General features: G+C 47.7%; 1 protein-coding gene across 1 annotated transcript in view; it reads right to left on the minus strand.

Annotated features, from left to right (window-relative positions):
• Cables1 (Cdk5 and Abl enzyme substrate 1) overlaps positions 1–16,322 on the minus strand; it is a 104,788-nt gene that overhangs the window by 27,810 nt on the left and 60,656 nt on the right. Inside the window, exon 4 of the mRNA XM_026388063.2 lies at positions 11,662–11,739. Within this exon, the coding sequence (XP_026243848.2) occupies positions 11,662–11,739 (78 nt within the window). The remainder of the gene's footprint in view (positions 1–11,661; positions 11,740–16,322) is intronic.

Genomic DNA, 16,322 nt, shown 5'->3' on the forward strand with positions numbered 1-16,322 from the left:
CCTACCCTTCCTTTTTTTCACATCCCAGCCATGAGGTGCATGAATTTCCACCAACACACACTCCTACCGTGATATACTACCTTACCACAGGCCCCAAAGCCAGTGGGCTAATAGACCTCAGTGGATTATATCTAGTATTTGGCAAAGTAACAGAAGGCTAACACCCTGCTCCTTCAGACGCTGTGCAGCTGCCATCTTGGATCGGGTCTGCTTACTTAGGTCAAAGCAGAGAATCACACCAACAACGTTCAGAGCCAATGGACAAGGCCCAGAGCGAATGGGGAAAAAAAAAAGTGAAATCAAAAGCAGCTTTTGGTCTAGAAGTCCTGCCCTCTCACACTCAGCACTTCATGGATAAGCCACCCCACCAGGGCAACTGGCAGACAATGAAGGGGGTCTTAATGTAGCTTACACCAAAATCTTTGTGTAAAGGCAGCTCCTATAAACAGCCGGATAAATGGCATGATTCACCCATGAGATCATTCCAGAATTGGTCTGTGTGTGTGGGAATATGCTTGTGCAAGGAAAGAAACACAGTTTGTGAATGTGTAATTTTCCACAACGAAAAAAGAGAAGTTTCTGGGGGAAAGTGGTTGGGCAGGAAGGGGGGGGGGATGGGCCTGGAGCCAGGCAGAGAGCATTTAGGCTTGAAGGCTCTCTCTAAGAATAGAAGAAGCTGTTCTCTGTGTCACAAAATGATCAACATTCAGGAAATGGACCCAAGTGGATGACCTCATCTGAATGCCCCTGAAAGCCAAAAGCTAAGGACATAAACACCATGTGGAAGCTGTTGACAATTTAAAGTCACACCCCCAGAGATACCTTGCAGTCCACTGGGAGGCCACTTCCATCACACAGTCGCTGATGCATCTGGGGTAAGCAAACCCAGAAACCTTCGCTCCATCATGGATGGGTATCCAAATGGGTCTGCACCTTCCACGGGCACCATGGAAATGGGTTTTTGCTGGAATCCTCTAGTTTGGTTTGTTTCACATGACCTCCAAACCCAAGTTTATTGGGTTCATTTCTACTTTCCTCGGGTCAGATCCATAGACCTACCGATGTCCAAATGCTTCTGGAAATTAAGAACATTTGGGGGCACTGGCTTCAGTTCCCTTTTGCATAGGGACAGTCCCAGGACCAGCCCTCCTGGGACCACACCATGCCTGTGGTCTCTCTCTCTCTCTCTCTCACTCACCAGTAAGTTACACTCCAAGTTTCTGAGCTGGCAGCCCAACTCGCAGAATGCATTTTCTCATCGCTGCTGTGTGATACATGGAGATCAGCCCACAGGGTACCCTTTTCGCCTCTAATGTCACTGAGCCAGCCCCACAGTACAAGCAAGAGCTCTGGCCATAGAAGCAAAACGTCAGAGGGTAAAAGAGGGCAAAGGAAAGGGAGGAAGTGGAGCCTTTCTCTTGGTTTCCTGGTTTGCGACCGACCCTCAGCAGCCTCCTGAAAGCTCTAGTTTGCATTATTCCAGCTTCTTCTCTGAACCTCCCTTTCCTTCTCTGGGCTCCGGCATCCTTTTCCCTAAGCTGTTTTTTTTTTTTTTTTTTTTTTTCCCTCCCACAATTTCTTCCCTATCTACATCTAAACCCATAAATTCCCTTGCAGTTTCCTGATTTTCCACCCCTGGTTCCGCGGTAGTGGCACAGCAGCAAAGCAGGATGCGGGTGGGGACTGGAAGATGAGAGGAGAGTGGTCTTGGATAGGAAGCACGGGGAGAGTTGTTTACTAAGCAGGGGAAGAGTCGAGAAAGTTCCTTCAAAGTCCTTTTATGCACCAAACTTTGCCAAGCCAAACCACAGATCCACGCTAGAATAGAGCGCGCGATGATGACTCATGTGGATAAAAGGCAGAGAGATTCAGGCTTGGCCTTGGCAACTGTTAGCTGAGGGAAGAAGAGCTGGTTTAAGACTGGGATTCTTCCAGAAAAAAACGGTACAGTTTACAAGCCTCGTCTGAGAAGAGTGTTTACAGCAACAGGGAGATTTGATGTTACAGTTATGGTGGAAAAGATGGGCAACATCTGTTCCCCTTCTCCACAACAGGTTTCTACTAGCATGCTGTGAAAGGTGGGATCTGGCAAGACAGACCAAAACAATCATCTTCACATTCCACACAAACATACTAGTGGGGGAAAACTGGAAGGATATATACCAAAATGTTAATGCTGGCTTTGTCTAAGGAGGTGAGCCTCTCATTTATATCTTCCTTGTGTTTGTATGGATCTTCCAAATTTGCTTTCTAAGCATGTACCACTGAGGAAAAAAAAAATTAAAGTCCAAATAAAAGCAAATCTGAAGATGAATCCATTGTGTATGCAGAACCACTCGGGGAACCAGGCTGGAGCAGTTCTAGAAAGAACAAGGAGACAACTCTGGACTGGACAAAAAAAAAAAAAAAAAAATGGACCTGAAATAGACACACAGCCTGTCAGGCACACAGAGGGAACATTTCACCTAACACTCTCCGAGCTCCCTGAGGTTGACATTACAGTCAGTTTTATAAATGAGTAAACCCAGGGTCAATAAGGCTAGTTGGTTCACCAGCACCACCGAGTGCACCACTCCACCACCACCAGATGCCCACCAGCACCGAGGGCGAGGATGGACATAGGCAGTAGTTTTCCTAAGGGGGGAATGGTGGAGAGGAGGAGTGGGCTTCTTATTCCCATTCCCGATTCTCCAGAACAATTCTGAGGTTAGCTGTTTTATTTATTGGTGTTCTGTATAAACTTGGGTTGAAAGATTGGCTTCTGAAGCTTTAAAAAAAAAAAGAGGAAGGGGTGGTGGGAGCCAGAGAGGCAGAAGAGAAAGCTACAGGCCTCAAGAGGCTGCACATTCTTTCTCATTTGGGCTGAGGAGTGCTCCTTATCACTGAACTCCATGGAATTGGCATTACACAAACTAGCTCCTGTTTCAAGCACCTCTTAATAAGTCAGCTCAGGAACACTCTGACAAGAAGTAGCAGTGCCCTTCCATGTCCACGGAAGTATGTTTGGCTTACCAAGCTCGGCTCGTAGGCCTGCTGCTGTGGGAGGTAATCCATCCCTGGTAACGACTGGTGGGACCATAGGCTCTTAGCCATGTAATTGGAGTGGAGTGGACACAGCCTGTAGCCACTCGTCAATCTAAGAACGCCAGTAAGTCCTGACATCTTCCTAATGCACGTACTGATTAGAGACGGCCAGGCTGGGCTCCAAAAGGGTTGGGCGATGGGGATGATGTGCCTATGGGTGGGGTGAGGAGAACCAAGGCAGGGACTTGCTTCACTTTATCCTGGACGTGAAGAGGGGCTCTAGGGACAGGGTGAAGTACTGAGCCTGGGAAAACTGTTTCCTTCTTAACTATGCTAGATGCCACCCAAACACGTCCCTTGCTTTAAACAGAAGCATTATACACAAAGGGAAAATCATGTATGGATCTGCTCAAAATAAGGCTGGGTGTTATTTGCATTTTGCTCACGTGGTGCTGATTCGAAGTTCCGACAACTCGATGTAACACAGGGCTAGGTGAGCCACTCAGCCGAGAGCCAAGGCATGCCAATGGGGCTTGGGGAAAGTCAGCAGGTGTGACCTTAGCAAAAGGCCCTGGGATTTCTTGGGTTTCACATTAAGGATTCAAGTATTTGTGAGCTGCACTGAGGATGCGCAGCAAGCTGCTCAGGCCAAGGCAGATCTGCACAGGCTGGGGGGGCTGATGGGCAGGGGGCGCCACCGGGGAGGGAGCACGGGCCAGGGCACCTACATCTGGAGGTGGCTTGAGACCCTCTTTTGTCACTGTAGGTGTAGCAACTTTCATTGTTGTTGTGACAGAAGCACTCTGAGAGGCAGGGCCCCAAGGTCCAGGCCAGACCCCTCTGGCCTGAGGTCCTCTCCCAGGCCCCTCCTCCCAGCCATCAGAGCAGCTCTGCCATTTCCCTGGAGAGGTCCACAAGAACACAGTGCCAGGCTGAGAGCTTCTGAGACAGGACTTGCTCCTGCTAAGGTAGACTAGCCTCATTTGTTGGGGAAAAATATAAACACATATATACACACGTATGTTTTCCCATATATACATGTATACACACGTGTATATAGGTATACGTGTACACACATATAAACATAAATTTATATTTATATGCAAATCTTCCACAATATTAGCAATTCTCAGAAGCCTGGAGATGGCCCTCAGAAACATTTCATTCCTTCATTCAACACATGGAACCCAAGTGTCTTCTACGCACCATGCACAGTGCTGGAGCTGCCTTAGACTAAGACACAGCCCATACCCTCCAGTTAAAAAGGAGTCCACACAACTTGTTAACACTTTTAAGTTGTTGTAAGCGCTACCATGGGCTGAGGCAGAGATGCCACAAACATGAACAAATCCTTGGCATGGTCTTGGGGGTGGGGGTTGGAAGGCTGGGGCAGCTCCCTGAGAACAGAACAATCTTCCAAACTTTGCACCAAGCATAAGAGCCCCACAAGCGAGGAGAACCTTACCAATTAAGGAACTGTGAGCACCCTGCTGGGGCTGAGAGGGGCTGGGGAGAGATGGTGCTAGGGAGAACCCAAGCCGCACCGAGAAGGGCCCCGTCTCTCTGCTAAGAAGCCCAGGATGACGAGAGAGGTTGAGCAGGGGCTAAGCCTTCCAAAGACACAAGGCTGGAACCTCCAGCTCTCATCTGACTTCAGACCTGTTTTCTTAAACTGAACAGGAAAGAAATCACAGATGTGAGTTGGGATGAGGAGCTGGCTTCAGTACCAAAGGGGAGGCCTGAGTGGGCAGAGCAGGACGGCTGGCCCTCTCTGCCATCAAGCCCAGGGCTGGGAGGGTGCTGCTTATTGCTGGGCCTGGCAGAACTTAGACCCCTGGGGTTCGGGAGCTTATTTGGATATCTATGGAATCTGACAGGAAATTGTCTTGCTTTGAAGGAGACATGAGCACTGGGTGGGATTTCTTAGGGACCCTGTTGCTGCCCTCAGGGTTCCACGGGTTAGAATTTTCCTTGGGTTGGAGTCTTCAGGGGCCACCCCAGGTTCAGTTTGGGCACAGGTGGATTCTTCAGTGACCCACTGCGGCAGAGACCACAGACTGGCTCAGCCCACCCAGGAAGACTGCACCACATGTCCAAGGTGGCCTCCTCTCCTGTGGTCCCCTCCAGAAAATAATATACCAAATAAAACTGCCAAGTGGAAGTGCTCAGGTGAAACCTGGCAGAGGAAGTGAATCACACGTGGGGGAGGACTTCTAGCAAGCCCTGGCATGGGGACCAGTGGCAGTGGCAATAGTGTATCTATAGGAGAAGTCCCAGGGCATGGCTGTCACTGGCCCTGGCCACACTGGCTCCCACTGTGCTATCCTCATGAGGCCATCCTTGTTTCTCTCCACCAGAGTTTGTTTGGTAATGCCCCAAACTGGCCATCAGAGGATTCTGTTGTCTCAGAACAGTGTATACTAACTACTCTGTACTCCACACTGTATCGCTCAGGGCCACTGTAGGAGGTTCTTGCTGCAGGTATGACTTTGAACTCCTAAATATAATAAAGGACAGTTCTCATTCAGGATTGACCCAGAGATGCATAGGGTGTTCCCTGGGAGGATCCAATGCCATGGAGTAAACCAGCAACCTCTAAAAGCCATTGAAAGTCACCACCCTGATCTCATTTAACCTACAGATGATTTCCTGAAGTGTCATAGGCAAGCAGAAAGCTCTGTATTTGAACTGTCCGGCAACCTATCCTTTGTGCAGAAGCAATTCTGGCATTGTATGCAGTCACCCTCCCACTAACTGGCCCTCTTTCTCAAAAGCATATATTTTTTTCCATGCACTGGATCAAGTCTTTGGGGAAAGGCCCTTAGGAAGCCGTAAATCACGTCATGGTGGTGTTCGGAGGGTGACCTGGGTGCAGCAGAGAAGATGCTCCAAAGATAAACAGGCAGCATTACAGTGTCACGACAGGAATGTGCCTCTGCAGACAGCCACAGCATCAGTGCCACATAGATGCCTCCCCCTGTTCACATTTCCTGGTCTTCAGATGGCAAATACCCACATGGGGATTCACAGATCATTCTTCACTCAGGATTCTACCCAGAGAAACCTGGGATGTACCCTTGGAGGATTCAATACCACAGGGTAAACAAGCAACCTCTAAGACCTTTGAAAGCCACCACCTAACAGCTCAGCCGACAGGCTCCAGGAGGTGACCCTCATGTGGCACAAGTAAGTACAAGAGCCAAGCTGGTCCTGACCTTGGAGCTTTACCATCACCCAGATGCACAGTAGCTGGCATTGCCTGGGTGTCACTGGTCCTGAGCCAGCAAGCCCAGCCCCCAAGGGGTGGTCATAAAGGGAAACAGACTTGCTGCTCCAGTGTGTGGTAAGCCTGGGGACTGCCTCTGTGGGCTGAGCTGGCCCCCGCACAGTGAACACAACAGATCAGGATATTTAGCGACCCTCCTACCAGTGGGGGAGATTGCTAACACCTTCTCTACTCCAGCCTTCTCAAGACGGTACTATGAGCACCTCCCTTATATGAAATTCTTGGGAGGAAGAAATGAGGGATCTCTAGAAGGCACAGAGAACAGTGCCTAGCACCTTGAAAATAACATTTAGGTTTTGGGGTTTTTCTATTTCTTTCTTTTTTTTTTTTTTTTTTTTGCAGTGCTAGGGATTGAACCCAGGGACTCACCCATGCTAGGCAAATGCTCTATCACTGAGCTACACCCCCAGAGCAGGTTTTAGCTTTATTAACTTTATTTAGCAGGTTCACACAAATGTATGACTACACTCTTCAGTTATTCCTAAGGAAATACACTCTTTTCTCAAACAGATTTCTCTACAAATTGAGGCAAGGAAGCGTAAGTTTGAATTCATTGGTTAAATAACCAGAGCCATCTGCTTCCAGTTGAAACTCTAGAGATCACCTTGGGAACCATCCTAACATCAGCTTGGTGGAACCAGGTGGCATGAAAAATGACCACAAACATCTCACACTGTTCAGGAGCCCAGGTTGTTCCGGGCCCTCTCCTGGGGTCCACTCCAGAAAATAATATAGCAAATAAAACTGCAAGAAGTCACTAGGATCTGCACATTTTTAAAAACCGCCAATTTTTAAAAGCTGGATGAAGAATTACTATTCGGGCATGAGCTCGTAGAGACTGCCAATAGTCGACAGGTGGGAAGTGTGAAGAGCACGTCTCACTCATGAATTCCTTGTTGTATGAGACTTACCGCTTCCACATGGGCTGTGCCAGCAAACACGAAGACAGCCATCTGAGCTGGCAGGATCTCTGGAGAGGAGAGCCAAATGTCCCCACCTTACGGATGAGGAGCTGAGATGGAAGACCCAGTGAGTACTAGGGACATCCCAGGACCTGGTCCTCAGCTCTCATCCCTCCCCTCATTACACAGAGCCCAAGGATGCAGTGTTGGCCAGAAAAGAGATTCCAACTTGAAGACAGCTGTACTGAATTTTCTCTAACTAAAGAGCCACTTTCTCTAGGGGCGGCCTTGGCAATCCCTCTGCCTGAATTCACTGAACTCTTCCTTCTGTGTTCCAACACATGCTGCTTAGAACTCACACAATTAGTTGCTATTTTGTTTGATGGCGAGTTTGTTTATACCCGATTTCTGTTTAGGCTCTATGAGGCAAGAGTCATTGTATCCCTACTGCCTTGGGTGGTGCCTAACATAGTAGGTGCTCAATAGAATTGAGTGCGTAAAAAATTTCTGGCATGCAGTGATAGCACATGAAAGTCCACATAGGTAGTGTGTAAGAATGGCAATGCACTTGTGGAGGTGGGTGGAGGGAAAGGGGCGTTACATAGCAAAGGACTTTTAGGTAATGAATTGGGGACAGTTAAAGTGTTCTCCAGCTCCTTCTTGGGGGACCCTAATTTTCATGAACTGGAAACTCATCCCTATATCACTGTCCCCTCCATTCACTGTAATCTATCAGGACCTCACACTTACTGGGGTAAGAACGAGTGGCCTAACGCACAAATCAATGAACAGACAGTAAAACCTCTCCTAAGATCTGTCTGCTTTGACCAACTGATGCCAGGAGCCAAAATCAGTTCATTTCCAGCTAAAACCAAGAACAAAGCTTTGGGACCACTGTGGAAGGCGAGGCAGAGAAGCCAGGGTGCAGGAGGTGGAGCTGGGAACTGCTCTGCAGCATGAGAAGCCAGAAGCCAGGTGTACAGAGATGAGGCTTCCCGGGAGATGCATCCCAGGTGGAGGTGGTTCAGGTCCCCAATGGAGGAATTTTGGAGTTTCCCGATTTTATAACTTTCTTCTGACAAAGCTGGTACTGTGTATTATCCCCTTCGTTGGGGACGTGTGTTTGTCTGGAACCGTCAGGCACACATGGCCTGGTCTGCGTGCCTGAGTACAACGGAAACACGGGTGCCAGAAGCCAGAGCTAAGTTGCTGAGCTGCTGCCTGTGCCTCAGCCACAAAGCACGAAGGACAAACTACATGACCTGAAGGCCCTGCCGCCATTGACCCTTAGACGTATATATATCTAAGTCACAGAGAGGGTTTCAGTTTAAAAGTAAAGGAATTTAGTTGGCTAGTTAACACATCCATGAACTAAAGCACACATCCATGAACTAAAGTAGGTTGAAATCTGTATATTATTAGTAAATTGACTGGTGTTTTGACTAGTATATACTTATCAGGATATTTTTATTAATATTTGAGCATAGCTGTTTCTCAATAATCAGTAAAAAGCAAACTTAATTATGGAAAACTTAATTGTAAATAAACAGGACGCCTGCTCATTAAAAAGTTAAAAGAGCAGAATGATCTTAATCCTGCTGCTAAAAAAAAAATGCAGGATTATGAATTTTACTCATGGATTCTCAGGTGCTCAGGTAGAACTTGCTGTTGAGCAGGTAACGGCATTAGGGATAGCAAAGAATCCAACGTGTTCTGTTATAGGATTCATTTTTATGCACCTTGTTTTCCTTAAGGAGTGGCGGATCTGAATGTGCTCTTTTCCAAGATGCAAACAGTGACATTCCATGCTCCTCCACATTCAGCTTGCTTCTCCATCCAGGGCCAAAAGGCAGAATGTCCAAATTCCCTGACAGTTCTGTCAGGTGGGCTTCCCTACAACAGGTGAGGCCTTCTGGAAGTGGGAAGGAGACCCAGGGATGGACAGATGCTGTTTTCTAGCACCAACTGGCTGACAGCTAAGCATTTCCTGAGGTTTTTAAAAATAGGGAGGGCCACACGGATCCACAAGGATGCCTTAAGGAGAGGGCTTGGATAACCTCTTCCTGGGTAATCTTGGTTAAAACATAATTCTTATTGGCTTTCCAACCAATTTTCAAATTTATCTTCAATTAATCTTCAAATCAGCCATGCATGGAAGTAACTTGCCTGTCCATTCTATGCAGGGGCAAACAAGCTCACAGAAGGTAATTTAATTTGCCCAAGTGAAAAACTTTTCAGTCTTCAAAGCTCTCCACATTGATTCCCTCTTCTACTATCAGAACTAGGGGTCCTTGATCAGCTGGTCCCACCTAACTCTCTGCAAGTCAAGTGCCATGTGGGAAACTGTGTCCACAAGCTCCTATGAACCTGTTAACCCTCTGGAAGGTTGATAATGTAACGTCTGGGGGTTTTTGTGTTTGAAAAAGTTTCTACAAATAGGAACTTGTCTGGCCTGGCTTCCAGATATAGGCCTGGCTTCCAGGACATGGAAAAACCTTTGGCTGGACAGACAGAGGTTCAAATTCCCATTCTGGCCCAAAGTTGGTATTTGAGACTATAACTCTTAAAGATCATTATCTATAAAATGAGGATACGCATTAAAGGAACTCGGGATTATGGAAATTAATTCACCCTTTGAGGATGAACCCAATGTGAACACTTCAAAGGTAAAAGCATAGAGAAACCAAATTGTCATAAAGAAATGGAACGAATCCTCTGCCAGGAAGATGCAGTAGTTACCTGCTGGGCTATCTTTAGCATCTATTAAAAGTTATAATTACTTGTGCCTAATTCTGTGTCTCAAGTTCAGGGTGGACAGGAACCAGGCCCATCCTTCACCCCCTGGATCCTCAGTATCTGATCACAAGGTAAGGCAATCGGTGAATGAGACAGAGTTAAGGAAAAACTGGGTTAACTGGAGAGGTCCTGCAGGAACCCCAGAGAAATGAGGCTGACTCTGCAATGCCCACCTAAGCCCCAGCTGGAAGAGGATGTGCTGGCAAACGGCTGTCACCTGATGATGCACATTCCTCTGGAGGTTTATGTACAGGCTGCTCACACTCAGGATATTCAGGGTCCTGGGGACATCAGTTGCAACCGGATGAAAAGAGCTGGCCCTTTAGGGTCACATCCCAGGTGTGAGAGCTGCTACAAGCTAAATTCCCCAGGAAATGAGCCTATGGGGCCATGGAAGGTTGATCAGGTAAAGAAAGCTTTTCTGTGACATCCTCTAGGCCAGCCCACTGGCCACCACCCCCAGATGGTCCTTACACCTCTGAGCTGCAAGATCTGCTGATGATTTCCCCAGAATACTTCTTTTGCAAGGTGGTTGTAGGGAGGCAGGTAATAAGAAGGACCAGCCCAAAAATGCATGCGCAGACAAACAGTGGGATCATTGGTGCTCTGAAGGCATGCACCAAACCAATGACTGTGCCAGGCTTCCGTGAATAAAGATTGCTGTTTTTCTGCCCCATGGAGCTTCTGGAACAGACTGTAATCTGACAAGTCTAGAAGAGCCAGGGAAGGTCGTGGTCAATGGGAATTCTGGGCAGAGCTCATGGAGAAGGTGCAAGATGAATAAATGGTGAATCAGCCCCAGAGGCTACACTGCCCTCTTTAGGGGTCATGTGTTTGGCTGTCACAATGACCAGAGAGCAGTTCCCGCTTTTAATGACTGAAGGCCAGAGCCAATATCCTATGATGCTCCTGACAGCCTCTGCAGTGAACTGCCCAGCCCTAAATCCCAGCAGCACCCTGATGACCCTGGTGACATGGGAATGGGGTCTGAGATCTAGAACAATGGAGGGAATGAACATAGGCAGCAGGGGTAGAGATTAGGAAGGGACACTCTGCAAGGACAGATCCACAGTTACTTTTTTCCCAGAGTCAATGGAGGGCCTTTTTGATTTAAAGAGGAGAATGTTTCTCTAACCTGTAGCTAATTATATGTTTGTTCTTGGTGCCACTTACGATATCTGCCCTTTGGTGGCAGCTCCAGCTTGTTGGTCAGTTTCTAAACCCAAGCCCAAGATACACCTTGTGTGTCTTGCACAGAGAGTCACACAGTTTTGGTCCAATTCCTTTCCTGATGTATCTTTTTTCCAAAAGTTGGTGTGACCCTGTGGGATATGGTGGGCCCCATATTGCTCTTGCTTTGTAGTATTGGGAAAGGTGATAAAATGCACATTTAGAAAGAACAGGCAATATGAGAAGGACACACAAGGGATGGGGACACACACACACACACACACACACCCACCCCAAGAAGGAAGCCTGCTGGCTGAAAAGAAAGCATAACGTCTTTTTTTTTTTCTTTCAGATTCACAAATACTGAATTTGCAGCATCAAAACAAGGCAAGTTCACGAACATGGAAAGGGAAGCCACATTAGGCACACCGGCATCTGAACTTTTCACCCAGAGAACTACAAAGCATGCATGCATATACATACCCGGCTTGGGTACTGTCGCGATACGGCAGCACGGAAAATATACTACAGAGGGATCTTCTGCCACTGATAAGGACTATTCTAAAAAGTGAAACAAAAAAACAAACAAACAAACAAAAAAAACAAACTAAATGCAAAGACTCAAATTAAAAAAAAAAAACTATAGCAATTAAGCATTCACAGGATTCACAGCAGTATTTGCATACTCCCGCCCCCTCCTCCAACAGATGGTATTCTGTTCTCCTTGCAAAATGCAGCCTCAGCACAGAAGTATGCTGCCTCTATCACCCAAATATTAACACGTGCGACACCAGCGATCCGTGAGGTCCTTTCTCCCTTAAAGAGGTGCTGGCTGTAGGCTGCACATGCAAGTCGGGAGCAGACAGTGCCGAGTCTGGGGTGAGCAGTGCTGGTGAACAGTCAGGCCACATTTAAACTACTCATTTGTCTTCTGCAGTAAACAATGCAAGAGCAATAGAGCCAGAAACCCTGAGCAGGAAAGACACTCTGATGCCATTATGATCATTAGGTTTTTTTTTTTTATATGCTGGCAACGTGTTAGGTTCTGAGAATAGATCGAGGGAACAATTACATAATCAGTCTTAGCTTCCATTCCTGCCATAAAGAAACTACTGGAAACAGTTCTGCACGATGCTCTTATGCAATCCAAAGCCACTTAGAAAAACATTCAAAACAAAAGCAAAGACCCTCAAAAGTACTTATCCTGGCATGTGAGAATAACTTTTGCCAAAGGGAATCGCTGATGAGAAAAATGGATAAATGAGTGAAAGAGATTTAAAAACAGCATTCTCTTTAGTGTCAGGTCAACATACATCACAGACAGAACTTACTTACTTTTCTAATATTTTCCTTCAATAATCATAGTGAGACCAGGGAAAATAGTACTTAGGCAAGGATCAAGGTTTGGGAATTCTAACCTTGTTTTAATGCTAGGCTATTAGACTGCCGACAGCCCTGGGAGAAAGTCTGGTTCTCTGGCATGGCAAATCAGGCCTCTGCTCCTGGCTCTGCTTTCTCGTCTGAGCTTTATCACTCATTTATACTAAAGTGTTTGCAGTACCCCAACCTAAAGAACAACAAAAAATACTTGCTGTTTTATACCTGTGCCCATCACATGCTATTCCTTCTTTACGTGATGCCACATTTTGGGACACTTGGTGAACTCCTATGGATTCTTCAAAACCCAGCTGAGAAGTTACCCCTTCAGATTGACCCCCTGCTGTCGCAACCCCCTGCTGATCATTCCTTCTCTTCTCACTGCTGTCTCCACTCCTTTTCACGTTTCCCGGAGTGCCCTGGTGTGACCAGTGCTGCTCACCATTTGCTGCTTCCTTGTCTAGAGAGCAAGTCCAAGGGTTTATAGCACATGGCGTCTCCTCCATAAATGTCCATTTGATGTCACTGAAATGCAGCCTGACTGCAGAGCAGCACCAGAGGATGCACCAAGGGGCGGGTGGGGCTGCGACTGTCTGTTAATCACAGGATGGAAGCAATGCTCCCAGCTAATATCAGCTGTCACTGTTGTATAACCTCAGGTAGTTTACTAACTCTTCTGAGCCTTGGTTTCCTCCTCTAAAAAATGGGGTAAAATTAGGAAGTATTTCATTGGAATGCTTTAAGAGTTAAATGTGTCCACACTGGGAGAATTCTTGGAATAGCACCTGGCAAAGAGTGTACACACTTGATAGATAGGAATGGTCTTCCCTGCAGATCAGCTTCTTGGGGTGAAGTTGTTTCAGCAGCACAGTACTTAGATTGGTACCTCTCCAGATCTCCGTGCTAAGTACCCAGGCTGCTAAGTATGAGAGGCTATGCTGTGGTCAGCTGAAGGACCACAGGCCTGGCCCATCTGCAACGATATAACACAGCAGTACGTGTCTGAAAGATGTTTCTCCACAGATACTTGAGACCCCAACTCTGCTAACTGCAGCGAGGACAGAAGCATCATGTCCTGAGTGGGCCGTCCAGGCCTGTGGGGCCAAGAGCCAAATAAAACTCCTGCTCAATACCTGCCAGGTTCCTTGGGCTCTGACATGAAGCCTGGCCACAGAGCTTCCTACGTGACGGTGACCCTGCAAATTTATTTAAGCAGGCATAACAAGGGTTAACACTCGTTACACATCAATTACACGCCAGACTCTGAACGCTTTAACTGAAGGGACATGAGCCAGCAAGAGATGCGCCAAAGTTCAGTGAAGCTCCAGCAGGTAAGGCAGACCAGGGATGTAAACTTGAACTCTTCACGACCATGAGTGCTCTTCTGTAATGTGCTAGAAAGGCCTGCTCTGGTGCTTAGCTGGGCACCCTTGGACATCAGTAAGTCTGCCTTCACTGTTGTTCCACGGTGGCTTTGGAGCCTGGCCTGCATGTCACCCGAAGAGTGTTACACCAGGACAGGGCCACTATCATAGCTGGAGGCACGCAGGTTGCATCCTCCCCTCTGCTCAGTCTGGGCCCCTTCTGGATGATGGACAGAGGCTCTCCACCCTCCCACTGCCGTTCCCACCATCCATCCAAGGGAAAGCTTGGAGCCACTGGACGTCACTCAACACCCTACAACTACTGGCTCCGTATGATCCCGCTGCCTTCATCACCCATTGCTGTGTTTTTCCTTTCCACACAAGAGCTTGTTTGGACATTTTTAAGAGAACAAGAAAATGAGAGAATACGGATGCAAGCACAACCCAGGCCTTCTTCCCAGTGCTGCAACGCAGGGTGCCTATCCATCCGTGGCTGTGTTGTCCTAGGAAAATGAGTGCTCACTCTGGGTGGTCCTCGCCATTCGTCTAGGAGATGCTGGCGACGTGGCTCTCATTCAGAAAAAAGTGTTACTCTACAGCATAGGCCAAGTTTGGCAACTGTGAACATGGACAGCCTCCCAATAATTCCAGGAGGGTTGGCTCTTCACCGGTTGGCCCATCTTCAGCAATTGAAATGGGAAGGATGAAGGAAGGAACATTGCATCCTTGGGCCTTTCCCTTTTCTCCCAGGATCTGATCATCTCATGGACTCCTGCTCTCCCCAGGGATCGGAGACAGAATCCACGGCAGGGACCCAGACAGCAGCCCTACAACAGCACTGCCAACAGGGCTCCCAGACACATCTTCCATGTTTCCTGAGGGAGTTCTGGCATCCGGGAGAAACAGCAGAATGCATGCAGAGCAGGTGAACCAGCCTGCTCAGCTTCTCACGCTAACTACTTGGGGCCCATGATCCTAACAACAGATCCTACACGACCCTCTGCTGTGTTTAGAACCTCGGAGTTCATGGGAATTTGCAGCTTTGCTCACATGGGGGACATCCATCAAAATGCAGAGGCCCAAGAAGAAAGTCTTGGTGATTTGTTAAGTCTCCTCAAGTGCCTGTTACTGATGAAAGAATTAAATCAGATGCTGGTAGTCATGAATGTCTGAGGATAAGCTGGGCACGGTGGCACATGCCCATAATCCAGCAGCTTGGGAGACTGAGGCAGGAGGATCATGAGTTCAAGGTCAGCCTCAGCAAAAGCGAGGTGCTAAGCAACTCAGTGAGATCCTGTCTCTAAATAATACAAAATAGGGCTGGGGATGTGGGTCAGTGGTCGAGTGGCCCCAAGTTCAATCCCTGGTACCCACCCCCCCAAAAAAAACCACAAAAGAATGTCATAGGACAACCAAACTCCATACCCAACGGGCTTCAGAAGTTGACTGCTTCCTTGTCTTTGCCTCCAACTACTGTAGCTATCTTCTTTTATGCCCAATGGCACATAAAAAGTCACATAATTTTTACCAACTGTGACATACAAGACTTCACTTGAAGTCAAGAAGGCCAGAAAGCCTTGCTCCAAAAACGATGACTTCAAAAGAGGAATTAACTCCAGGGAGATGGGTCTTTCAAGGAATGAAAGGTCACATTTCCACACAAACATCTGTCAGAGGGGGTAAAATGTAGCAAAGGAAAAAGCTCCACAGAGCTGCCGCCCGCCCATGTGGGCCAAGATGCCTCTGGAAACACCATGTTCTCCAAAACTTCCAGGAAGCACTGAATATTCCCTGCAGCTGGAAGTCATCAAACTTTCTTCTCCACGTAACTTGATTTCCGTGCTCCTGGGAAGTGTGGCCGGTAGGAGGGATCTTGTGGCTTCAGCCCACAAAGCCTCCCTAGCCTCACTTTGCTCGGAAGATACTGGAGCTTCAGAGCTGCCAGGAGACGCTCCACACATCGCCATCCCTCTTGAATCTGCTTTCAGCCCCTCGGCCCAGAGCTGGAGGAGACTTCACCAGGGAGCGTCTGACACCACCCAGGATCCTCAAGGGTTCCATCATTTGCCACAAGCTGGCTTCTTGATCCATTTCCAGAACCCCGGGGAGTCTGCTGGCCACAACAAAGTTCAAATTCATCCTGGTGGAATATTCCATGGCAGGGGAAATAGTCTTATAAGGACATTAAAAATGAGCAATCAGCTTTCAGGGGTGAAGGAAATCGTGTCTCCCACAATGGAGGTACGGACAGTGAGGCCTGATCGTAGCTCAGGGGTGTCCATAGCCCAGTGGGGGAGGTCACGTCTGGTACTGGTCACACCTGCAAAAACACATTTCCCGAATTCATTCCTTACTGAGACCCAGTATCCATGGATGTGCCTTGTTTGGAAATAGGGTCTTTGC

This window comes from Urocitellus parryii, chromosome 13, assembly GCF_045843805.1.
Source record: "Urocitellus parryii isolate mUroPar1 chromosome 13, mUroPar1.hap1, whole genome shotgun sequence".
Classification (NCBI taxonomy): domain Eukaryota; kingdom Metazoa; phylum Chordata; class Mammalia; order Rodentia; family Sciuridae; genus Urocitellus; species Urocitellus parryii.